At 39.5% G+C, this 26,969-nt stretch overlaps 1 protein-coding gene across 1 annotated transcript in view; it reads left to right on the top strand.

Moving 5' to 3' along the window:
• The window catches only part of LOC113888434 (multidrug resistance-associated protein 4-like), a 45,406-nt gene that overhangs the window by 9,253 nt on the left and 9,184 nt on the right, over window positions 1-26,969 (top strand). The window contains exons 5-9 of the mRNA XM_027535564.1: window positions 7,800-7,955; window positions 21,320-21,409; window positions 24,885-25,057; window positions 25,481-25,586; window positions 26,379-26,478. Coding sequence (XP_027391365.1) covers window positions 7,800-7,955; window positions 21,320-21,409; window positions 24,885-25,057; window positions 25,481-25,586; window positions 26,379-26,478 — 625 coding nt within the window. The remainder of the gene's footprint in view (window positions 1-7,799; window positions 7,956-21,319; window positions 21,410-24,884; window positions 25,058-25,480; window positions 25,587-26,378; window positions 26,479-26,969) is intronic.

Below are 26,969 nucleotides of genomic sequence, written 5' to 3' on the forward strand. Positions count from 1 at the left end.
TGCAACCCCATGAATCGCAGCATTCCTGTCAGGCCTTCCTGTCCATCACCAACTCCTGGAGTTCACTGAGACTCACGTCCATCGAGTCAGTGATGCCATCCAGCCATCTCATCCTCTGTTGTCCCCTTTTCCTCCTGCCCCTAATCCCTCCCAGCATTAGAGTCTTTTCCAATGAGTCAACTCTTCGCATGAGGTGGCCAAAGTACTGGCATTTCAGCTTCCCCTATAGATTTACTTAATTTCATATTCTGCAAATTGCATTTATACTTTATAATTCAACTCTGTGTGATTCCACTGCATTTCTTTGCATCCTCTCAGTGGAGTCTGTCTTCATCACGGGCAGTTTTCATCCTGCTGTCTGTCCTTCCCCACACCAGCCTCCTGCAGGGACTGGAGGGATTTCCCACAGGCTCAGCTCTGTCTGGACCTGGAGTCAGAGACAGCCCTGCACAACAGTGTATGTGTGGCTCTTTCACCACCTGATTGGATCAAAAATGAGTCTTGCTCCCCAAGCAAGGCAGGAGGTCTGTTTGGTTTGTCTCTTGGGGAACCACTGCCCCACTTAGCTGCAGGTTTCTCTTCCAACCAACCTGGGGTGCTGGTTCTTCCTGCTGAGAGCCAGCCCACCTGACCTCAAGTACTCTCTCTGCTGAGTGATGTCATTCCACTCACCGTGTTGTATGTACCCATGTCCACATCATGCTTCAACTCTCTGGCCACAGGATATCTATGGTAGGCCTCTTCCTTTAACTGCAGCTACACCTCTCCCCACTTTCTCTGTTCTAGATACCCAGACACATGATAAGATACCAGGCCATCTGGGTTTAAGGAGTTCAGCAGCAGAATGGAAAAGAGGCCGACAGATGTGGGTTTGAATCTCATCCTATGACTTAATGGACTCTGAAATTTCAGGCAGATTAATTAAGCCTCAGTCTTCTTTTGGAAAAATGGAATTGGTAGGACCTAACCTGTAGGGTCTATGAAAACCTACAAGACCTTTTAGAACTAACACCCAAAAAAGATGTCCTTTTCATTATAGGGGACTGGAATGCAAAAGTAGGAAGTCAAGAAACACTTGGAGTAACAGGCAAATTTGGCCTTGAATATGGAATGAAGCAGGGCAAAGACTAATAGAGTTTTGTCAAGAAAATGCACTGGTCATAGCAAACACCCTCTTCCAACAACACAAGAGAAGACTCTACACATGGACATCACCAGATGGGCAACACCAAAATCAGATTGATTATATTCTTTGCAGCCAAAGATGGAGAAGCTCTATACAGTCAACAAAAACAAGACCAGGAGCTGACTGTGGCCCAGATCATGAACTCCTTTTTGACAAATTCAGACTTAAATTGAAGAAAGTAGGGAAAACCACTAGACCATGCAGGTATGACCTAAATCAAATGCCTTATGATTATACAGGGGAAGTGAGAAATAGATTTAAGGGCCTAGATCTGATAGATAGAGTGCCTGATGAACTATGGACAGAGGTTCGTGACATTGTACAGGAGACAGGGATCCAAAGCATCCCCATGGAAAGGAAATGCAAAAAAGCAAAATGGCTGTCTGAGGTGGCCTTACAAATAGCTGTGAAAAGAAGAGAAGTGAAAAGCAAAGGAGAAAAGGAAAGATATAAGTATTTGAATGCAGAGTTCCAAAGAATAGCAAGAAGGGATAAGAAAGCATTCCTCAGTGACCAGTGCATAAAAATAGAGGAAAACAACAGAATGGGAAAGACTAGAGATCTCTTCAAGAAAATTAGAGATACCAAGGGAACATTTCATGCAAACATGGGCTCGATAAAGGACAGAACTGGTATGGACCTAACAGAAGCAGAAGATATTAAGAAGAGGTGGCAGGAATACACAGAAGAACTGTACAAAAAAGATCTTCATGACCAAGATAATCACGATGGTGTGATCACTGACCTAGAGCCAGACATTCTGGAATGTGAAGTCAAGTGGGCTTTAGAAAGCATCACTACGAACAAAGCTAGTGGAGGTGATGGAAATCCAGTTAAGCTATTTCAAATCCTGAAAGATGATGCTGTGAAAGTGCTGCACTCAATATGCCAGCAAATTTGGAAAACTCAGCCGTGGCCACAGGACTGGAAAAGGTCAGTTTTCATTCCAATCCCAAAGAAAGGCAATGCCGAAGAATGCTCAAACTACCACACAGTTGCACTCATCTCACACGCTAGTAAAGTAATGCTCAAAATTCTCCAAGCCAGGCTTCAGCAATATGTGAACTGTGAACTTCCAGATGTTCAAGATGGTTTTAGAAAAGGCAGAGGAACCAGAGATCAAATTGCCAACATCCTCTGGATCATGGAAAAAGCAAGAGAGTTCAAGAAAAACATCTATTTCTGCTTTATTGACTATGCCAAAGCCTTTGACTGTGTGGATCACAATAAACTGTGGAAAAGTCTGAAAGAGATGGGAAAACCAGACCACCTGACCTGCCTCTTGAGAAACCTGTATGCTGGTCAGGAAGCAACAGTTGGAACTGGACATGGAACAACAGACTGGTTCCAAATAGGAAAAGGAGTACGTCAAGGCTGTATATTGTCACCCTGCTTATTTAACTTCTATGCAGAGTACATCATGAGAAAGGCTGGGCTGGAAGAACCACAAGCTGGAATAAAGATTGCCAGGAGAAATATCAATAACTTCAGATATGCAGATGACACCACCCTTATGGCAGAAAGTGAAGAGGAACTAAAAAGCCTCTTGATGAAAGTAAAAGAAGAGAGTGAAAGAGTTGGCTTAAAGCTCTACATTCAGAAAACGAAGATTGTGGCATCTGGTTCCGTCACTTCATGGGAAATAGATGAGGAAACAGTGGAAACAGTGGCAGACTTTATTTTTCTGGGCTTCAAAATCACTGCAGATGGTCACTGCAGCCATGAAATTAAAAGATGCTTACTCCATGGAAGGAAAGTTATGACCAACCTAGATAGCTTATTGAAAAGCAGAGACATTACTTTGCCAACAAAGGTCTGTCTAGTCAAGGCTATGGTTTTTCCAGTGGTCATGTATGGATGTTAGAGTTGGACTGTGAAGAAGGCTGAGTGCCAAAGAATTGATGCTTTTGAACTGTGGTGTTGGAGAAGACTCTTGAGAGTCCCTTAGACTGCAAGGAGATCCAACCAGTCCATTCTGAAGGAGATCAGCCCTGGGATTTCTTTGGAAGGAATGATGCTAAAGCTGAACCTCCAGTACTTTGGCCACCTCATGCGAAGAGTTGACTCATTGGAAAAGACCCTGATGCTGGGAGGGATTGGGGGCAGGAGGAGAAGGGGATGACAGAGGATGAGATGGCTGGATGGCATCACTAACTCGATAGACGTGAGTCTGAGTGAACTCTGGGAGTTGGTGATGGACAGGGAGGCCTGGCATACTGTGATTCATGGGGTCGCAAAGGGTCGGACACGACTGAGCAACTGAACTGAACTGAACTCAACCTGTAAGGTTGTTGTATGACTTAAACAAGATAAGACACGTAAAGCACCCAGGACAGGGGTCAGAGTAAATGCTTGACCAATGATGGTTGTAGTTTTTGTATTGTATAAAATGACTATAAACACTTACATGGCGGAAGTTTTTGTCTGTCCCACAAGAATTAGGTGTTGGGCATTTGAAGTTGTATTTATGGCTGTAGGATCCATCTGCCATATTTCTCTTTGTCCAACTTATCATATGTATAAATAATATGGTAATTTTTTTCCATAAATTTCTCTGGCCTGATTAAAAATCTCAGCTTCCTACAGAAGCTTCTTTGTCTCAGGGATCCACAGGGAATACAAATAAGAAAAAGTCAAGTCTAGTACAGATCCTGCTGTCAACATATACAGGCCGGTTGAAGAAGTGAGAAAATGGCTGTATTAGTTTTGTAAGCTAGAAGGTGGTGAGAATTTTTATTGAAGTTTAGGAAAAAACAATACAACATCTGTTAGTATTGGGATAAGCACACATAGGGTACAGGGAGAGCATTTCTGAAGTATCAGTCATGTGAGACAGACTTAGTGATGTGTGGTCAGGGCTTCAGCAGGTGGAAATGCATATGAAAGGCATTCTGGGAGGTGAGACCAACCTGAGCAAAGGCACGTTGCCCTGATCCAGTGAATGAAGAACGAGGCACCTGCAGGGCATTCAGGGAAAAGAACTACCAGGGGTGTAATACACATTTTTACATTCGACCCTCACAACTACCTAATGATGTGAAGGAAGCTGACTCATGTAGATGAGGGATGGAGAGGTCAGTGGGGACAGTTTTGTAGAAGAGATGTCCAGGGGTAGAGTGACACAGAGCCAACCTTCGGGGGTTTAATCTGAGAAGTGAGAGCACGTGGACCCTAGTGGGCAGGTGCGAGGGGCAGGGAGCCAGGAGCTGTCGTGTTTCTAGTAAGACGTTCTGGGAAATTGACTCCACTTTTCGGAATCAAATTGATGTCAATTAAAACAAAGCTATAATACCCAGGTTTATGAATATGCAGGGAAACAGTTGGAGTTGAAAATGGTATCATTTTTCTGGAGGACTAGGTTGGCAATACTTAACAGCTTTCTCTTAAAATGTACATATCTTATTCTCAGCAATTCCACATCTGAGAATTTATCTGAAGAAAATAATTAAGGTTTTTTGCAAAGATTTATCTTCAAGGATATTTGACACAGAGTTATTTATGATAGCAAAATATTGGAGATTGTCTAAATATCTACCAGTAGGAGTTTGTTAAATAAATGACCACATATACTAAAATACTATGTAGCCATTTAAAATAAAGATTTTTATGAAATTCTAAATGAAGATACATTATAACAGTATGTTCATACTAATCCTATTTTGTTTAAATATGTGAATTTGTATCTTTAAGAAAACATAACACAAGTCTGGAAAATAAAAACATCAACATCTTAAGATTGGTTTTATCAGACTTCTAGAGTATATCTAGTCTTTATTTACTTTTCAAATTCATTTGCACTGATTATGTTTAAGAAAAGAGTTTGTTTTATTTTGTTTTTTTGTTTTTTTTTAAAAGATAATGCATCCTGACTCTCAGGTGGTGCATGTGGGCCTTAAAATGAGGGTTTGAGCCATGAAACATTGCAAGATTAGAGTCTTCAGGGCTTGGCAACATGCTGGACTCAGGGAAAGCTGGAAGTAAGGTGGACAGTTGTGCCTATGAGTCTGGGAAAGAAGTAGAGTGGATAAGTCAGAGGAAGTGGCTGTTTTGTGTGGGGCATTAGATGTTGATCATGTCAAGTTTGGTGTGTGAAGAGAGACCCAGGAAGAAGTGTCTAACAAGTTGGTGTGGTTGTCAGAGACGAACCCTGGCCTGGTTCCCTGCACATTCACAAACCTGTGATTTATAGCTTCATTTTATTGGACATCAGGTTAATTTCAAAAAATGGAATCACTTTCCTATGACATCTTGCTGAAGACACAACAGCTCCTGACTCCCTGTCTTAGACTTCCCATTCTGGTCCAAGTGGTAGTAAAAACAGAAAGGAGCTGTTACAAAGCAGCTAAAATAAGATTTTTTCCAAGTGTCTTTGGTGTTAGGAATGTAAACTTACTGATACTGGTGACACTTTCCATGTGGAATTGGTAAAACCCATTGGTGACCCAGATAAGACATTCTGACTATATTAATAGTTTTAATGATTTAACTGTAGAAATAGCCAGAGGCAGGTGTATTTTTTTTCTTTGAGTTGCCTTTTTAGGAGGGGATGTGTGGTCACATAGCATGTGGGATCTTAGTTCCCTACCAGGGATTGGACCCATGTCCCCTGCAGTGGAAGCTCAGAATCTTAACCACTGGACTGCCTGTGAAGCCCCTTGTTTCTTATTATTCTCCTCACTGGAGTCTGGAACTCACAGTCCTGTGATCATGAGTGGCCTTCAATGCCCCTACATATCTCAGCCCATTTATGCAAAGTCTACAAATGTTCCCATTTGCACAGATGGATCAGTGTCAGTAAAGCTCATAACATGGGAACATACACACATTCTCATTGAGACAGTTGTCACCTGTGTCTTAACGTGTGTTGATTTGTGTATAAGAACACGCAGAAAGGCAGACACGCATTTTTATTGTGCTTCACAGATAATGCTTCTTCTCTTCTTTTTCTTTTTTTTTTTTTAACAAATTAAACATTTATGACAACTCAGTGTTGAACAAGTACATTGGTACCATTTTCCCTACAGTATTTGCTAACTTCATGTCTCTGTCACCTTTTGGCAATTCTCACAATATTTCAAGCCATTTTATTATTATTATATTTGTTTTTCTGATCTGTGATCAGTGTTTTTTAATGTTACTACCCAATAAAGGCTTAGATGATGGTTAGCATTCTTTTAGCAATCAGTATTTGAAAATTAAGGTATGAATATTCTTTTTCTTACATAATACTGTTGTGCACTAAGTAAACTACAACATAGTATAAACATAACTTTTTACAAAATAATTTTATTTATTTATCTTTGGCTGGGCTGGGTCTTCGTTGCTGCTCTGGTGTTTTCTCTAGTTGCAATGAATGAGGGGTCACTAGTTGCAGTGAGCAGCTCTCTAGTTGCACTGCCCAGGCTTCTCACTGCGGTGGCTTCTCTTGTTGTGGCTCCCGGGTCTAGGGCATGTGGGCTTCAGTAGTTGTGGTGCACTGGCTTAGTTGCTCTGTAGCATGTGGGATCTTCCCGGATTAGAGACTGAACCCATGTCTGCTGCATTGATACGTATTAGTTGCTCAGTCGTGTCCAACTCCATTGTGATCTCATGGATTGTAGCCTGCCAGGCTCCTCTGTCCATGGAATTCTCCAGGCAAGAATACTGGAGTGGGTTGCTATTTCCTTTTCTGGGGGATCTTCCCAATTCAGGGATCAAACCTGAGTCAGCTGCATTGACAGGTGAGTTATTTACAACTGAGCCACCAGAAAAGCCCCAATCTTATCATTAGTGCACTGAATTTCTCTCTGCTTTGGTTTTAATGACCAGACTGACACTTGACATGTATCTTTCCAAGGTGCAATTGGAAGTATTAATTTGCTTATAAAATACCTTTTGAACTGCTCCAGTGAAAGGTCCCATAAAAGTAGCAAATGTTGTGTTGATGTTGACTTCATTAAGTGCATTTTGTCTACTATCCTCTGTCTTATAAGACACTGAGATCTGCATTTTATAATTTTAAGATATTTTCTTTCAAGATAGAATATAATTAAGATATTTAATATTAGGAAGTTTTTTAGTTTTTCTACCAAAGAATAATTCCTCTTAAATAATTAGGCCCTTGAAAAAGTGAATACTTTTTTATGTATAATACTTCTGAATTTACTTGTTGATATCTCCATACAATTAGTCACATAATTCTCCAGGTCAACTTACTTAGGCTGTAGGAATAAAGCTAATTTAAAGGCTGACTTATTATGGACCACTTAGGAGATCACTGGCCTTTCACTGCCAGCAGATTGTCATTTTTAACTCTTCTTGGCACTAGGGGGCTCTCAACCAGGGGGCAGTTGTCAGTATCTGAAATTTTTGGTTGCCACAGTTTATTTATGGGGTGCTACTGGTATCTAGTGGGTCGAGTTCAAGGCTACTGCTAAACATCCTACAATACACAGGACAAGCCCTCTTCCCCCAAGAATGAATTATCTGTCCCATAATGTCAACAGTGCCATGACTGAGAAAATTATAAACCAGTCTTTACATAGAACTTTTAAAATTCATCATCAATAACCAGCATTTCTGCCAGGTTTGTTGCATTTTGTTAATTCTTACTCTCTCCTGGATCTCTTTACAGCTTGGCATTGTAGGAAGAACGGGAGCTGGAAAAAGTTCCCTCATCACTGCCCTTTTTAGACTGTCAGAACCTGAAGGTGGTGTTTGGATTGATGGACACTGGACGACCAATATTGGACTTCATGATTTAAGGAAGAAAATGTCAGTTGCACCTCAGGTAATGCACTCACATACTCTTTTCATAAGCCACTTAAGTTTACTTATTTTGTTATTTTTATATTTTTCAAATTAAACAAAAGGGTTAATCATTTTTACCCCTCAGTTCAGTTCAGTTCAGTTGCTCAGTTGTGTCTGATTCTGCGACCCCATGAATCGCAGCATGCCAGGCCCCCCTGTCCATCACCAACTCCCGGAGTTCACTCAAACTCATGTTCTTTGAGTCAGTGAAGCCATCCAGCCATCTCATCCTCTGTCGTCCCCTTCTCCTCCTGCCCCCAAACCCTCCCAGCATCAGAGTCTTTTCCAATGAGTCAACTCTTCACATGAGGTGGCCAAAGTATTGGAGTTTCAGCTTTAGTATCAGTCCTTCCAGTGAACACCCAGGACTGATCTCCTTCAGAATGGGCTGGTTGGATCTCCTTGCAGTCCAAGGGACTCTCAAGAGCCTTCTCCAACACCACAGTTCAAAAGCATCAATTCTTCGGCACTCAGCCTTCTTCACAGTCCAACTCTCATATCCATACATGACCACTGAAAAAACCATAGCCTTAACTACACGGACCTTTGTTGGCAAAGTAATGTCTCTGCTTTTGAATATGCTATCTAGGTTGGTCATAACTTTCCTTCCAAGGAGTAGTGTCTTTTAATTTCATGGCTGCAATCACCATCTGCAGTGATTTTGGAGCCCAGAAACATAAAGTCTGACACTGTTTCCACTGTTTCCCCATCTATTTGCCATGAAGTGATGGGACCGGATGCCATGATCTTAATTTTCTGAATGTTGAGCTTTAAGCTAACTTTTTCACTCTCCTCTTTCACTTTCATCAAGAGGCTTTTTAGTTCCTCTTCACTTTCTGCCATAAGGGTGGTGTCATCTGCATATCTGAGGTTATTGATGTTTCTCCCGGCAATCTTGATTCCAGCTTGTGCTTCTTCCAGCCCAGCATTTCTCATGATGTACTCTGCATAGAAGTTAAATAAGCAGGGTGACAATATACAGCCTTGACATACTCCTTTTCCTATTTGGAACCAGTCTGTTGTTCCATGTCCAATTCTAACTGTTGCTTCCTGACCTGCATATAGGTTTATCAAGAGGTAGGTCAGGTCGTCTGGTATTCCCATCTCTTTCAGACTTTTCCACAGTTTATTGTGATCCACACAGTCAAAGGCTTTGGCATAGTCAATAAAACAGAAATAGATGTTTTTTCTAGAACTCTCTTGCTTTTTCCATGATCCAGCGGATTTTGGCAATTTGATCTCTGGTTCCTCTGCCTTTTCTAAAACCAGTTTGAACAACTGGAAGTTCACGGTTCACATATTGCTGAAGCCTGGCTTGGAGAATTTTGAGCATTACTTTGCTAGCTTGTGAGATGAGTGCAATTGTGCGGTAATTTGAGCATTTTTTGGCATTGCCTTTTTTGGGATTGGAATGAAAACTGACCTTTTCCAGTCCTATGGCCACTGCTGAGTTTCCCAAATTTGCTGGCATATTGAGTGCAGCACTTTCACAGCATCATCTTTCAGGATTTGAAAGAGCTCAACTGGAATTCCATCACCTCCACTAGCTTCGTTTGTAGTGATGCTTCCTAAGGCCCACTTGACTTCACATTCCAGGATGTCTGGCTCTAGGTCAGTGATCACACCATCGTGATTATCTTGGTTGTGAAGATATTTTTGTACAGTTCTTCTGTGTATTCTTTCCATCTCTTAATATCTTCCGCTTCTGTTATGTCCATACCAGTTCTGTCCTTTATCGAACCCATCTTTGCAGGAAATGTTCCTTTGGTATCTCTAATTTTATTGAAGAGATCTCTAGTCTTTCCCATTCTGTTGTTTTCCTCTATTTCTTTGCATTGATCATTGAGGAAGGCTTTCTTATCTCTCCTTGCTATTCTTTGGAACTCTGCATTCAAATGGGAATATCTTTCCTTTTCTCCTTTGCTTTTCACTTCTCTTCTTTTCACAGCTGTATGTAAGGCCTCCTCAGACAGCCATTTTGCTTTTTTGCATTTCTTTTCCATGGAGACAGTCTTGATCCCTGTCTCCTGTACAATGTCACGAACCTCCTTCCATAGTTCGTCAGGCACTCCATACTTTTGTGAATATTTACTGAGCAATTACCATCCTCCAGGTATACTGTTGTTGTTCAGTTGCCCAGTCGTGTCTGACACTTCACGACCCCATGGACCTCACCATCTCCTAGAGTTTGCCCAAGTTCATGTCTGTTTCATATGGTGATGCCATCCAGCCATCTCACCCTGTTTCCCTCTTCTTCTTCTGCATTCAGTCCTCCCCAGCATCAGGGTCTTTTCCAATTAGTCAGTTGTCTTTTCCAGTGAGTCAGCTGTTTGCATCAGGTGACCAAAGTATTGGAGTTCAGCTTCAACATCAGTCCTTCCAGTGAGTATTCAGGGGTGATTTCCTCTAAGATTGACTGGTTTGAACTCCTTGCAGTCCAAAAGACTCTCAAGAGTCTTCTCCAACACCACAATTCGAAAGCATCAATTCTTTGGTGTTCTGCTTTCTTTATGGTACAGCTCTGACAACCATACATGACCACTGGAAAGACCATAACTTTGACTATACAGACCTTTGTCAGCAAAGTGATGTTTTTGCTTTTTAATACACTGTCAAGATTTGTCATAGCTTTCTTGTCAAGAAGCAATCATTTTCCAGTTTCCTGGCTGCAGTCACCATCCACAGTGACTTTAGAGCCTAAGAAGAGGAAATCTGTCACTGCTTCCACCTTTTCCCTTTCTATAGGCCATGAAGTGATGGGGCTGGAAGTCGTGATCTTAGTTTTATTAATATTTAGTTTTAAGCTGGCCATTTCACTCTTCTCCTTCACCCTCATCAAGAGGTTCTTTAGTTCCTCTTCTCTTTCTGCCATTAGAGTGGTATCATCCACATATCTGAAGTTGTTGATGTTTCTCCTGCCAGTCTTGATTCCAGCTTGTAACTCATCCAGCCCAGCATTTCTCATGATGTTCTCAGCAAATAAGTTTAATAAAAAGGGTGACAATAAACAGCCTTTTTGTACTCCTTTTTCAATCCTGAACCAGTCAGTTGTTCCATGCAGTGTTCTAACTGTTGCTTCTCGCCTCACATACAGGTTTCTTAAGAGACAAGTAAGATGACCTGGTATTCCCATCTCTTTAAGAGTTTTCCACAATTTGTTATGATCTACACAGTCAAAGTTTTTGTATAGTCAGTGAAACAGAGGTAGATGTTTTCTGGATTTCCTTTGCTTTCTCTAAGATGCAGCGAATATTGGCAATTTGATCTCTTGTTCTTTTGCCTTTTCTAAACGCAGCTTGGACATCTGGAAGTTCTTGGTTCATGTAGTGCTTCAGCCCAGCATGAAGAATTTTAAGCCTAACCTTATTAGCATGGAAGATGAGTGCAGTTGTCAGTAGTTTGAATATTCTTTAGTACTCCCCTTCTTGGGTATTGGGATGAGAATTGACTTTTTCCAGTCCTGTGGCCAGTGCTGAGTTTTCCAAATTTGCTCACATACTGAGTGCAGCACTTTGATAGCATGATCTTTTAGGATTTTAATAGCTGTACTGGAATTCCCTTGCCTCCACTAGCTTTGTGCATGCCAAGTTGCTTCAGTCATGGCTGACTCTCTGCAGATCCTATGGACCATAACCCTACAGGCTACGGTCCATGGGATTCTCCAGGCAAGAATTCTGGAGAGGGTTGCCATGCCCTCCTCCATAAGATCTTCCCAACCCAGGGATCAAACCCATGTCTCTTATGTCTCCTGCATTGGAAGGTGGATACTTTACCACTATCGCCACCTGGGAAGCCCAACTTTGTTGGTAGTGATGCCTTCTAAGGCCCACTTGACTTCACACTCCAGAATGTCTGGCTCTGGGAGGGTGACGACAGCATGGTGGTTATCTGTGTTATTAAGGTCCTTTCTGTACAGTTCTTCTGTGTATTCTTTTCATCTCTTCTTCATCTCTTCTGGTTCAGTTAGGCCTTTACCATTTCTGTCCTTGATTGTGTCCAGGTATATAGCCAAGGGCAGTGGAGGCCAGGCATCCTGATCTTTCATCCTGCCCTCTGTTTTGACAGATTTGCTTTTTTTTTTTTTTTTTTTTTTGAGGTTTTATTTTTATACTCCATAATCATCTGCCTATCAAACAAAGCTCAGAAAAACACCCTCTTGAGATGGGAAACAGAGAAGAGATGAGACACAAAGAGCCAGGCAAATGTGCTTCCTGGAATGTGGGTGTAATGTGCCCTGAAATGCCTGTTTATTAGCAAGCATTTCAGCATGGCACCCAAAGGGAAGGAGAATGTGGGCTTGGGCCTTATGACTGAGTACAGCTGTTGCTATCTACCGGTGGCTTCTAAAATACCTGGAATTACTCTAAGCACTCTTGTTTTGTCTAATTAATTTATTTTTAATTGAAGGATAATTGCTTTATAATATCATTTTGGCTTCTGCCATGTATCAACATGGATCAGCCATAGGTATATATATATGTCCCTTCCCCCTTGAACCTCCTTCCTACCTTGTCCCACCCCTCTAGGTTATCACAGAGCACCAAATTTGAGTTCTCTGTATCATACAGTAAATTTCCACTGGCTGTCTAATTTTACATGTGGTAATGCATATGTCTAAGTACTTTTGAAACCAAGATACAGCTTTTCAGACTACAGTGAAATGCTGCCTTATACCCCTTAAGACATCTATTGTCAAAAAAGAAAAATTAAAGAGAGAAAGAAAGAAAATGGGTTGGCAGTATTGGCAAGGATGTAGAGAAATTAGAATCCTTGTTCATTGCTGGTAGAAATGTAAGATAGTGAAGCCACTGTGGAAAACAAGTTGGTCAATTCTCAAAAAAGTTAAAGATAGAATTATTATATGATCTAGCAATTCTACTTTAGAGTATAGACCCAAAAGAATTGAAAGAAAGATCTTGAAGTGAAACCTGTACTTGCATGTTCATAGTAGCATTATTCTCAGTAGCAAAAAGGTGGAGGCACCTAAAGGTCCATTGACAGATGAATCAATAAATGTGGTGTATGTATTATTTAGCCTTAGAAAGGAAGGAAATTCTGACTTGTGCTACAACACAGATGAACCTAGAGGTAATTAAGTGAAATAAGCCAGTCACAGAGGACAAATATTGTATGATTCCACTAATGTGAGGTACCTAGAGTACTAAATTCATGAGGACAGGAATTAGAATGGTGGGTTCCATGAGCTGCTGGGAGTGGGGAGTTGTTGTTTAATGTCTAAAGAGTTTCAGTTTTGAAAGACGAAAGTTCTGTGGCTGGATGGTGGTGATAGCTGTGCAACATTGTAAATGTACTTAATACCTCTGAATTGTGCACTTACACCTGGTCAAGCTAGTAAATTTCATATGTATTTTACCACAATTTAAAAAAATTTTAAAGGTATCCCTTTCAGGAAAAATGGGAAGAACTTTTTAGCATGTTCAGTCTCCATATTTAAAGATTTTCTCTGGCTATTTAATTCATGACTTGTGGTTACAGTAGAAAATAAAGGAGTTTAGATTCCCAAGTTTTACGTTTTGATGGTACTCATCTCTGAAATGTCCAAGTGAGATTATTTAGTAGAAATAAAGGGCATGTCTGTAGAGTCCTTTAATTTCCTTTGATGCAAAGCTTTCGAAACATGCCCTGCCTTATTTTTAAAGCTACTTAATTAGAATTGTATGCTGGTGTACATAAAATAACTCTATAGATAAAGAAATAATGTTAGAAGATCCTTGGCTCTGCCAATAATGTTTGGAAGCACATCTGAGCAAAGACTAAAGATACCTTTAGTCTTTCATACCATCATATGTAAGATAGTAGTCTTCCATACCATCAACATAGTTTGGTTCTGTTCTGTTCTGTTGCTTTTCACCCTTCCTTTGAGCATGTTCAACGTACACACTCCAGAGAGCATCCTTAGAAAATAGTGCCAAACATTGTATACATGTAGATTCCTCTCTATATGCCTTTGTCTCTAAGGTACAATATTGGTTGATAAAAGAGGGAATATCTGTAGAGAACTAGCAATGTGCAAAGTTCCCAGGAAATCATTCCAGAGGCAGCCAGGGATAGAATATTTGTGTAGACCGAGTATCAGTGTGGCCCACAGTTTTATTCCTGCTCTGCCTCAAAGGACTGTGGGGCCTTGATGACATTACTCAGCTTCCAGACTTCAGTGTCCTCATCTTTAAACCAGGTCTGGGAATCATTGCCACACAGATTTGTTGTGAAAATGTATCTGGGCTTCCCAAGTGGTGCTAGTGGTACAGGACCTGCCTGACAATGCAGGAGACATAAGAGATGCAGGTTCAATCCCTGGGTCAGGAAGATCTGCTGGAGGAGTGCATGGCAACTTGCTCCAGTATTCTTGACTGGAAAATCCCTTGGACAGAGGAGCCTGGTGGGCTATGAATCCATGGGGTAGCAAAGAGTCTGACACGACTGAAGCGACTTAGCACACACAACTGGGTGAGATAAGGTTTGTGCCCATGTCTGGTTCTTGGGAATGCTCAGTCATCAGGAACTGTTATTATTCTTAATGATTGGGGTACTGGCCTTTGGATATTATTTCTGCTTAACTAAAAAGAGTAATACTTTCCGGAATGACTTTACTCTTTAATTTCTCTTATGTGTTCATGGTGCTTGGTGATTTTCTTTATATTTATTGTTTACAATATAAATTGTTTGTATAAATATAAATAGTAGAGCAAAGAAACAAAAATCAAAAAAAAAAAAAAACACAATAGGAATTTGTGGGAAGGAATAACAGAGAAATGTATCTAATGTTTCCACCAAAAGCAAAAAGAGAGAATAACACTTTCTTGTACTTTGATTTCATTTTCCCCTCCCAGCAGCTTCTTTCCTGACCACCATCTTGTAGACATTGTTACTTACCAGTCCTCCACCAAGACCTCGGGCCTTTTTTCTCAGCCCTCCCACACTCTTGGCTATTTTCTTCCTCTCCTTGAGGATCTCCTTGAGGATACAGAAATATAGCTCTCATTTCTGCTCCTCTGTGCTTATTACAGTCCCTGACAAGTTACTGACAAGCACTTACAAGAATTCCTAACATTTGTGGAATCATTAACATGTTTTAACCCTTATCCTGCCATTTCCTGCTTAATCCTCACAATTCTGTAGTTATCCTTACCTAACAGACAGGACTGAGTGACTTTACTTTCACTTTTTATTTTCATGCATTGGAGAAGGAAATGGCAACCCACTCCAGTGTTCTTGCCTGGAAAATCCCAGGGACGGGGGAGCCTGGTGGACTGCCATCTATGGGGTTGCACAGAGTCAGACACGACTGAAGTGACTTAGCAGCAGCAACAGATTTAAAAACTGAGGCCCTGGGAGCTTGTCCCACTTACCAAGTAAGGGGCAGAGCCAGGAGTCAGATTTTGTGTGTGTCTGATTATTTTTTCACAGTGTTTCAATTATATAGCAAAATAGTAGTGTGTATTTCTTAAACACAGATTTTTAACTTATCCTTCTCCTCCACTCTCCTCTTTGGTAACAATTAGTTTGCTTTCTATATTTGTTAATCTGTTTCTGTGTTGTAAATAAGTTCATTTCTGTCATTTTTTAAGATTCCACATGTAAGTGATCTCATATGATATTTTTCTTTCTCTGCCTGACTTATTTCACTTAGTCTCATAATCTCTAGGTTCATCCATGTTGCTGCAAATGGTAATTTTCATTTTTTATGGCTGAATAATATTCCTCTGTGTGTGTGTGTGTGTGTGTGTGTATACATCAAATCTTTATCCATTCATCTGTCCATGGACACATCTTGGCTATAGTAAATAGAGCAGTTGTGAAAACTGCAGTGCATGTATCTTCTTGAATTATGGTTTTTATGTTTTCCAGTTATTTCCTGAGGAGGAGAATTGCTGGATCACCCAGTAACTCTTTTTCAATTTCTTAAGGAACCTCCATATTATTTTCTATAACAGCTGTACCGATTTACATTCCCACCAACAGTGTGGGAGGGTCCCCTTTCTTTCACACCCTCTCCAGTATTTATTATTTGTAGACATTAAATGATGGTCATTCTAACCAGTGTGAGGTGATACTTCATTGTAGTTTTGATCTGCATTTCCCTAATAATTAGTGACTATAAAGAAAACTCAGCATAGAATTGATGCTTTTGAACTGCGGTGTTCAAGAATACTCTTAAGAGTCCCTTGGACTGCAAGGAGATCAAACCAGTCAATCCTAAAGGAAATCAATCCTGAATATTCATTGGAAGGACTGATGCTGAAGCTGAAGTTCCAATACATTGGCCTCCTGATGCAAAGAACTGACTCCTTAGAAAAGACCCTGATGTTGGGAAAAATTGAAGGCGGGAGGAGAAGGAGATGTCAGAGGATGAGATGGTTGGATGGCATCACCAACTCAATGGACATGAGTTTGAGCAAGCTCTGGGAGTTGGTGATGGATAGGGAAGCCTTGGCATGTATAAGTTCATGGGGTCGCAACGAGTGGACATGACTGAGCGACTGAACTGAATAATTAGTGATACTGAGTATCTTTTCATGGAGAAGGCAATGGCACCCTACTCCAGTACTCTTGCCTGGAAAATCCCATGGGTGAAGGAGCCTGGTAGGCTGCAGTCCATGGGGTCGCTAAGAGTCGGATATGACTGAGCGACTTCACTTTCACTTTTCACTTTCATGCATTGAAAAAGGAAATGACAACCCACTCCAGTGTCCTTGCCTGGAGAATCCCAGGGACAGGGGAGCCTGGTGGGCTGCCGTCTATGGGGTCACACAGAATTGGACACGACTGAAGCGACTTAGCAGCAGCAGCAGAGTATCTTTTCATGGGTCTGTTGACCATCTTTATGTCTTTGGAGAAATGTCTATTTAAGTCTTCTTCACATTTTTGATTAGGTTTATTTCTTTGATATTGAGCTGTATAAGCCATTGTTTATACAGATGCTGCTGCTGTTAAGTCACTTCAGTTGTGTCTGACTCTGTGTGACCCCATAGATGGCAGCCCACCAGGCTCCACTGTCCCTGGGATTCTCCAGGCAAAAACACTGGAGTGGGTTGCCATTTCCTTCTCCAATGCATGAAAGTGAAAAGTGAAAGTGAAGTCGCTCAGTCGTGTCCGATTCCCAGCGACCCCATGGACTGCAGCCCACCAGGCCCCTCTGTCCATGGGATTTTACAGGCAAGAGTACTGAAGTGGGTTGCCACTGCCCTCTCTGTTTATACAGATATTGACTGTATTTATATAGACTAGAAACAAAGTATCAGAAATAGAAATTAAGGAAACAATCCCATTGATATCACATCAAAGGAAAAAAAAAACTCAGAATAAACCTACCTAAGGAGGTAAAAGGCCTGTATACAAAACCTGTAAGACACTGATGAAAGTAATTGAAGATGATACAAACAGATGAAAAGGTAAATTGTATTCTTGGATTGAAAGATTCAATATTGTTAAAAATAACCATACTACCCAAGACAATTTACAGAGTCAATGCAATCTCTATCAAATTGCTAGTGGCATTTCTCACAAAACTAGAACAAAAAAAAATTTTTAATTTGTATGGAAACAGAAAAGACCGAAAATAGCCAAAACAATCTTGAGACAGAATAACACAGCTGGAGGAATCACAGTCCCTGATTTCAGACTATTCTACAGAGACACAGTAATGAAAAAGTATGTTACTATCACAGAAACTAAACACATAGATTAATGGAAGAAGATAGAAAACCCAGAAATAAACTCATGCACTTAATGTCAATTAATCTAAGACAAAAGAGGTAACAATATGTAATAAAGAAAAGACAGTCTCTTCAATAAATTGTGTGTGGAAATATGCACAACTGCATGTAAAAGAAATAATTAGAACATTCTCTAATACCATATAAAAATAAAATAAAAATGAATAAATGAGCAAAGACCTGTAAGACAATATTTAGTAAGATAAGATCTTAAAGGAAAATATAGGCAGAATACTCTTTGACATAAATCACAGCACTATTTTTTGGATCTGACCCCTAAAGTAATGGAAGCAAAAGCAGAAATAAACAAATGTGACCTGGTTAAACTTAAAAGTATTTATAGCATGAAGGAAGCCATTAAAAAAAAAAAAAAAGACAACCTATGGAAAAGAAGAAAATATTTGCAAATGACATGATCAACCATGTATTAATTTCCAAAATATACTAATAGGGTTCAAAGTAAATTTAAAGAGATTTTCAACTTCAGAGGCTGAGAAGCAAATTACTCTGCTTGTGTAAGACTTCAGGTGGCTGTTGACTGTGGTCCTTGATAGAACTGCTTCATATCATGATTTCATGTGCATGCAGACACACACACACACACACACACACACACACACATATACATAGAGAAATAAAAATGTCCCATAACAACATTACTATTGCTCTGTGCTCTGATATTTTCTGTGATGCCAGTTCTATTCTACTTCATATAAAAGACAAAATGATGATCACAACGCACAAAACTAATTTCATCATCCACTGACTACATCTGAAGTTTGACAGTCACTGTCCCTGCCTGTCCGCCTGTTGAGCTGGGCTCCTGGTCCATGTTAGCATCACATCAGGAACTTCATTGTGTTTCAGATTGTCACAGCAGCCTTGCAAGGCTAACCCTAGTTTCCAGTAATGGAACTGTCTTGGAAAGATAAATAATTTACCCTGAGTCTAATAACTAATGATAAGTTGAATCAGAACTTAGAACTGTCTGACTCCAAATTTATTTTTTGTTTTCAATAAATGTTAGTTAAACTGAATGATGTTCTCATGAGATATTTTCCCCAAAACATAACAAAAGTTTAGTAAAGTCAGAAGATATGACTCCTGTTTTGAGTCTTATTTGGAGAATATCAGTTTTGGAATGGGTTTTTTCATTTATGTGTTATGAGATAATAAGCGTCAGGAGAAGATACTCAAAATCTTACCCCTCCCCAGCCAAGAGCCCTTTGTCTTTACAGTGTCTTGTTGGTTCAGAGATGGGGAAGAGTCTGTTGGTTTGGTTACTTGAAGTTAACTTGTCTGTGTGCAGAAAACATACATCTCTCTTCCCCTCAAATGAGTAGCAAGCAATGATGCTTGTGTGTCACACCCTGATTTAGGCAGCCTAGGAAGCTGAGAGCAGACTCTGCAGAAGGGGGAGCCCAGTGCTGTTTCTTTGAGTTGCCCCACTCAGGTGAGCCAGGCCTACATCATGGTCCCTGAATCCCTGTTACCTGTGATCCTGGGAACAGCAGCAAGCTTCTGGGGTCATCTCTCTCTCCCAGGCTTATCCCCATCACTGTTGGTCCTGCCATGAACAGGTCAGAACTGGGGGAGATGTGATGGCAGCAAGGACCTGAGTAGGAACCAGAGACAGGGGAGTGGGGACATGAAACATCAGTCCTCAGGAGAACTTTAAAAGATGAATACTGTGTTCTTAAGAAGTACTCCTCAATCTGTATTCAAAGTTTCAGGAAAAAGCAAAACAAAGCTTTTCCTAAATAATTTCCTTAAACACAACAGGTAATTGAAGTGTATGCATCCTTTGTGCTCAAGATCTGAAATAGTTAAGTATATTCTGCAGGAAGAACGCCAGTTGAGATTACATTCAGGGAGTACCTGCTTACTTGAAAGGATCTGGATAATGGAGGGAAGATTGGAGAAGAGAAGGGTGAGGAATATTGGGGACCAGCCTCTCCTCATCTCGCTGGTTGTTTGTGCAAACTTCATAGATACAGCTAAAGGATGAGAAATCACCTGCACAGGGGAATCTTAGGGTTGAAAATTACAAAGAGTAAAAAGTTTTTATAAAAATATGAGGTACAATGATGGTTATTCTCCTGACAAGGAACTCTTACTATTGCTTAGGTGGTTGTTAATCTTTGTTCCTAAATTCAAGAGTTTTAAGGGAAACTTTAAATTTGAGTCTCTGGATTTTTCAGTTCAATTCAATAATCATCTTGAAATGTTGTATGTCCAGTGATTTTTCACTGCTTTGTAGGCTTATCAGTCACTTAATCAACTTTGTGCAAATGAAGCTCCCTACATAGTGTATTTTTAATTTTGGATTTTCCTTAGGGATATATTCTTTTGGTGGCACGTTGTCTTGTGCCTTCTGCATTCATGTCTTGATCACTAGACATAAAACTGAGACAATAGGGTAAGAAGGTATGGGAGGCTCTCTGAGTGTCATTCTTCATCATGACTAAGGAAAAGAAATATTTGTCTTCTTCATCTTTCTTCTCAGGCTTTTATGAAGTTAGGAGGAAAGTCCAGCCCCAAGGCCAGGCATGATTTGAGGCTGGTAATTCCGAGCAGTTCCGGGCACTTGTGGAAGAGTCAGGTCTCCTCTGGTTCCCACACGGTGCCTCCCTTTGCTCTGCCCCCTTCACCAAAAGGAACCTGTTGGGCTCTTCTCTGCTGCCCATATGCTTATGACCTGGCTTACTAGAGCCTTCCAGAAGAAAATGTAAATTGTCTACATGAGCTTATGTACAAGATTCTCTCTTGAAACTCAGGAGGTGTGTTTCCAGTGTAATTTACTTGTGGCTCCTCCTGATGATGAATAGGAAACGCTATTTAAACAATTTTATTACGGCTCACATCACAGTGGGTTTGAGGTCCTTCTGGCCTTGAAGTGAGTAACGAGGTTCTGTGAGACAGGTCATCCTGATGCACAGGTGAGAGAACGTAGGGACCAGCTGATACAGAATCAGAGGTGATCTCTCCATGGACAGAGGTGCCTCAGGCCCCAGGAGCTGACATTCTCTTTGAACATGCGGGGATGTTCCATTCATACCTGGGGAGAGATTCCAGATCCTAGAAGACAGTCTGACCAATGGAGAAAATAGCCTAGTTTATTCTTCATTGCCAATGTATAAATATTGAACAGTTTTGCTTTGAAGCACAAGCCTCAACTAATCAGGCAGTTGATGTTTCCCAATCACACCAGGATTGACAGTTAATTTATATAGATCTTGATGTAAACTTTCTCATGTGATTATAATGTAAGTTTGTGTGTGTGTTTAAACAGATATTTATTACCAGAATGGCAACTTTTTTAAAAAAATAAAATTTTCCTTTCTTTTCTTCAGTTTTTTTTTTTTCTCTTGAGATGAAAATACTTCTTAAACACTTTCTTTTCTTAGTGTTTAATAGTCCAGAGGATTTTTTGTAGCACACTTTGTACAATGGAAAATTATTTTAGAGATAGTGTTTTGTATTTGAAACTTTAATGTTAGTAATAGCAGTGAACTTTGATATTTTGTATTTTCATTCTTTTCTATAAGCATTGGTTTAAAATGAAGAAAGATTAAGGTAATAACATTCACTATTTTGCGGTATTTAGGAACCTGTTTTATTCACTGGAACAATAAGGAAAAATCTGGATCCCTTTAATGAGTATTTGGAGGAGGAACTGTGGAATGTCTTAGAAGAGGTAATTTATATAATGTGATTAACTTGTTAGCATCAGTATTTGTGTGTGTACATTCATAGCATTGCAGGTAATTAAGGGAAGCTTATCATTTTAACTGTTTACTTTCTAAGAAAACAGTGATGAGATGGGTACACTTAAAATGTGTATATTGATAATGAAAACCAACAAAATAATTCCCCATGTTTTCATTTTAGCTTTTTCTATAGAACCCAAAGCAACTAGATAAAATATTTTGTCCTTAGCAGAGCATTAAACCAGACATTAAAAGTGTGGGGTCAAATTCTATGAGTGACCTAGTTAATTAATTACCCTTCAATGTTCATTTTATTCTTATGACCTTAGGGGATATCTAAGTGGAGACACTAGTTTTTCATTAATTGAAAGATAAACAAGATCCTTCCAATAAAATGCTATGAAGTTTCATAAGAAAATGTTTATAAAAGTATTTAGTTTGAATGTCATGATTACTTATTGATGATTATATCATTTTAATGTTGCAGCATGAATGCAGGTAACAGAACCCTGGTGTTCTGATTCAGATTTTATATGGATACGTTAATTTCTAGAGGAGCTCCTGTTATTTGTGTCATGTTTCCCCTTGCTCTACTTCACTGAATTTCTCTACACTTGCATGAAAAAAATTTTGACTATTAAGTTGCTGTTGGTTTGTATATTTCAATACTAATTATTTTGTGTATTAGTCCTAGTTTTACAAATTGATTCTACTGATGGCAGAAACTTTAGATTTCTAAACCATAGACAGACTTCTAGTCTCCCATGGGATCTAGATCAGTCTTTTGATTTTTAAAAAGTAGCACTTGATAAAGTGAAAGTGAAAGTAGAGTCACTCAGTCGTGTCCAACTCTTTGCGACCCCATGCACTGTAGCCTACCAGGCTTCTCTGTCCTTGGGATTTTCCAGGCAATAGAACTGGAGTAGGTTGCCATTTCCTTCTCCGGGGATCTTCCCGACCCAGGGATTGAACCTGGTCTCCCGCATTGTAGACAGACGCTTTACTGTCTGAGCCACCAGGGAAGTCAGCACTTGATAAATAGGTGCTAAATGTTTGGTTGATCTCTGCATTTCAGAGAAGTATGGCTTATTTCTTTAAAAAATTTTGTATTACACAAATTCAGCATTGATAGTATCTCTGTTAGGGCACAATTATGTCTCATCACACAGGAAACCAAGATACAGAAACCTGGGTGTCAGCAGCCTGTGCATCAGGAACCACGTGGTTCAGTCCTTGCTGTGGGACAGCTCACATGTCCATTTCCCGGGGCCTTGTATTAGGTGAATGGGCTCTCTCTTTACTTCCTTTACTGCTGGCCCTGCTCTAGTAAAAGCTCTTCCCCATCTGTTGATTACATTTCCCTGTCTCCTTCCAGTCCTCACCAGCCTTTCTTTTTGAGAAGTAAGAAGGTTCCACGAAATGTGGGAAGCACCTGACATCTATGTTAACCTCCTGTGAGAGGTCTTGGAACCTACTAGATACACTACACAGCAGGTTACTTTAAAAATGTTTATGATGATAGAAATAGGGTGCCTTATAAGTTCAGTTAATTGTTTTTCAATTTTGCTATATTCCATTATTTTCCCAACCTCAAAAATGATCTGAACTGTTTTATATTGAGATGTATAGTTTTGATTAGTATTATTTGCTCTATTTTCCTTAAGTTATAACTTTTTATATACTTTCCACAGTTTACAGTGTGATGTGATATTCTGGAGCCAGTTAATTATTATAAGAATATAATCCTTTAACATGTAATAATAGTGTTATATATAACCTGTCTATATGGATTTACTTTCTAATTTATAGAGACAGATATGTCATATGATGAGATTCACTTCTGCCTTCACACTGCCAACAAATATTTCTGACAGCTTCTTAGACAGGCATCGTTGCAGATTCTGGGTCTATCATAGTCATTAAAAGACACAATCTCTGTCCTTTTCAAGGACATTCTCTTGCATAATCTAACACAATTATCTTGATTAAGAAATAAAATAGTCATATTATACTGTCGTCTAATGTGTTCAGATTCTCCAGTTGTAACTTCTAATTATTATTGTCTACTGCATCTGTTGCCCTTTTCTTCCATTGTAATACTTCTTACCTTGATTTTATGATTACACTACAGAGGGCCTGATATTCATATTATTATCATAATCATCCCTGATTCATAAATAAATACAGTGTCTCAAAAAAAAGTATTTTATGAAAAACACTTCCCTTTACAACTCTTATTGATCATGAAGCAGATATGGACAACCTGAAGGAAAAGGGAAAAACAAGATTAGTTATGTGGTGTCATCCAATTCAGGAGTAAGTGTGAGATTATTTCCTCAAAGTTAGAATGTCAGTCTTAACAAAGACCAACCACTTGCACCACAATCCAAATCTTACCCTTTACAGTTTGTACACCTTTTATGCTATCCCTAATACCAATACCATATTTAATCCTAACTCAGAATCCTGCTTTCTAGGGATTGGACTCCATCAGGAGCACAGTTCAGGATCACATTTTTGGAAGTGCTCTAAGCATTTAGGATATCACGAAAATGCTAATCATTCACCTTGGTGTTTTGTTGTCTGAAGCTGTAGGGTGTCACATAGCTTACTGGCCATCAATCTGTTGGTTTCTTTATTTGAAGTGTATTTCTTCTTTGTTCTTTCACTTTAAGTACAGCCTAAGTTTGCTTCTTGCTCCATAATATATCTCCAAAATGAATATTCATTGAACTGACCCCTACCACGAAGTGTACTTTCAGATTATATTTTGTAGTTAAAGATTTGTTTTTTTAATCTTAGGAGTATAATTTTATGAAGATAGATTAGTATAAACATGGCCTATATCCATATTGTGAGGGAGATAAGATGTAATATTCATCTTGTTTTTTGTGAGTTTTCATTCACTGGAAGACATTTATGATATTGAAGAAAATGCACTTGACTGGTCCACTATTTATAGACTAAGCTTGGGAAATGTTCCAGGATTACTAATGCATAAGACAGAGTTTTCCATTGTTTAAATTTGTATTATTTTAAATGTTAAAAAATTGTAAAGTGTTAATAATATATCTTTAGAGAACCAAACTTTCTATAATTTTTTTTTCCAACTCCTAAGTAAAGTTGATTCAACCATAAAGATCCTTTTAGATTTTCTGTTTAAACCATATTGGGAGAAATAGCTTCAATTTTTGAGAGACTTTCTGAACTAATTCCTAGGTGGGGGTTGTTGGTGGACGGCATGTGGCAGATATGGTGGGACATTGAGATCTTTCTGTCCTGACTTGACTCTACCCACCATCTTTCTCAGTGAACATTAATTGGGAACAGCTTTTCCCATCATGTGACTGTACATGTAAGATACATAAGAAGTCATGAGGACTTCAAAGCTCTAATGTCTAAGAGGCTTTTCTACTTCTGCAGCAGTTTGTTTTCGAAATGTTTTTCTTTCTGTATCAACAGGTACAACTTAAAGAAGCCATCAAAGCTCTGCCTTGTGTAATGTATACTGAATTAGCAGAATCAGGATTGAACTTGAGTGTTGGACAGAGACAACTAGTGTGCCTTGCCAGGGCTATTCTCAGGAAAAATCAGATATTGATTCTTGACAAAGCCACATCCAATGTGGATCCGAGGTATGGAGCTCAGATCCATGAAACCTGGAATCCAAATTGTAAATGTGGTAAATGGAAAACATTTAGTGATGCTGAAAAATGTTTCTGTGCTCTCTTTGGCCCGCAGATGTCTTTTAATAATATTAATCACAAACAAAGGAAAACAAAGGAAGAAACCAAGACAGTTATATGCTGTTAATATTGTTATGAGGCATCCTAAGAGAGCTGGATTTAGGAATCCAGCTAGTTTCAATCCACATAGTTTCAGTTTCAAGGGAAGGCTATTTTCCATCACTTTATGGAAAATGGTAAATTTCTAAATAGACTTTTTATACTTAGTTTTTTAGGAACAAGATTATATGTTAAAGTATTGATTTTTAATTTTTAACTCTTTAGTCTGCCTTTCCTGTCTTCACTGAAGTATATCAACTTCTCTGATTTCAGAACTGATGAGTTAATACAAAAAAAAATCCATGAGAAATTTGCCCAGTGCACTGTGCTAACCATCACACACAGGTTGAGCACCGTTATTGGCTGTGAACGGATACTGGTAAGTCCCTCACCATTTCAGTTGTGTTCACTTATATTCAATTTTGCACTGATTCTTCCTTGTAAAACTTGATAGAAACCTCCAGTAATTTAATTTTCTCTTGGTTTCTCTTCTCATTCCTGAAAATAACTCGAGTAATGAACTTCAAAATGTGCTATTAAATAATATATCCAATAACCTTATATTTTATATAATAGTCTTATATTTGAATTGTTATTTTTTAAGACATCCAGCCATGAAAATATTCCAAACCCAAATTATAGCTTCATGTTTCAAGAGGCAAGAACACATTCCTCTTTACTGTGTCACAGTTGTTTCAGTATTTTTCAATTCCCTTAATCAAAAAATTAACCTTTCATTTAGATTGCCAGGAGGTTGTTGGCTAAGGTTGCAGAATTTTTCAGCTCTTGCTGTCAGAAGGGAGTCCATGAGAAGAAAGGGCCTTGTGAGAAAAATAGTATTTCAGCTGAAAAGATTTAATATAGGAAATTTGCTACATAAGAATTGGAGGCTAGAAAAATGAAAGGAAACACTGGGGTCATGATTTTAGGAAGCAGCTACTATGTCCTAGGACAGATATTCAGACCTAAGAACTCAGAAGAGAGGCCCTATAGTTGGTGCTCAGACCTCCAAGGAGAGGCCCAGTTGCTGGTCATATGTGCTGAAGAGGCAGGATGAAGCTCTTTCTCCATGTGCTAACAGAAGCTCGGAGCTGAAGTCAGGCCCCACTGCCGAGGTGACACTGCAGGAACAGCCAAATCAGATAGAACATTAGCTCTGTCCCACTTTCAGTCTCCCTCTAGTGCCCACTTACTGGCAGAACCTAAAAAAGGCCAGCTTGCCGAAGAGCCTCTGAAATGTGACTTGCAGAGATCCAACCTGTGCATCACAGGTGAGAGTTTAGAAAGGAAGGCAAATCAAGGCTGAGAGTCTGTAGATAAACAACTGACAAGCCTCTTGCACAGTAGGTCTAGGCACTGCACATGCGGTAGGCTCCAAGCTTTGGTCTCTGGACACCTGTCTAGTATCTTCCCTCCAGATTTGATTGGCTCTTTCCTCTCAGTAATTTAATATTTCCTTCCTTATCTTCTTTTCCTTCCTCCCTCTATTCCTTATCTCTTTTCATATTCTCTTTGTTGTTTCCCTCTGCTGCTTGCTGAGTTTCAGTAAATGTTAGAATGTGGCTTTACAAAATGATATAGAAACCATGGCTCAAAGGAAAACCTTTGGCTGCATATAATCCCAAAAGAATGTGTTTTTCACTCAGTCAAGTCCGACTCTTTGTGACCCCATGGACTGTAGCCTGCCAGGCTCCTCTGTCCATGGGATTCTCCAAGCAAGAATACTGGAGTGGGTAGCCATTCCCTTCTGCAGGGAATCTTC

Source organism: Bos indicus x Bos taurus, unplaced genomic scaffold (genome assembly GCF_003369695.1).
Source record: "Bos indicus x Bos taurus breed Angus x Brahman F1 hybrid unplaced genomic scaffold, Bos_hybrid_MaternalHap_v2.0 SuperScaffold_100135, whole genome shotgun sequence".
NCBI lineage: Eukaryota > Metazoa > Chordata > Mammalia > Artiodactyla > Bovidae > Bos > Bos indicus x Bos taurus.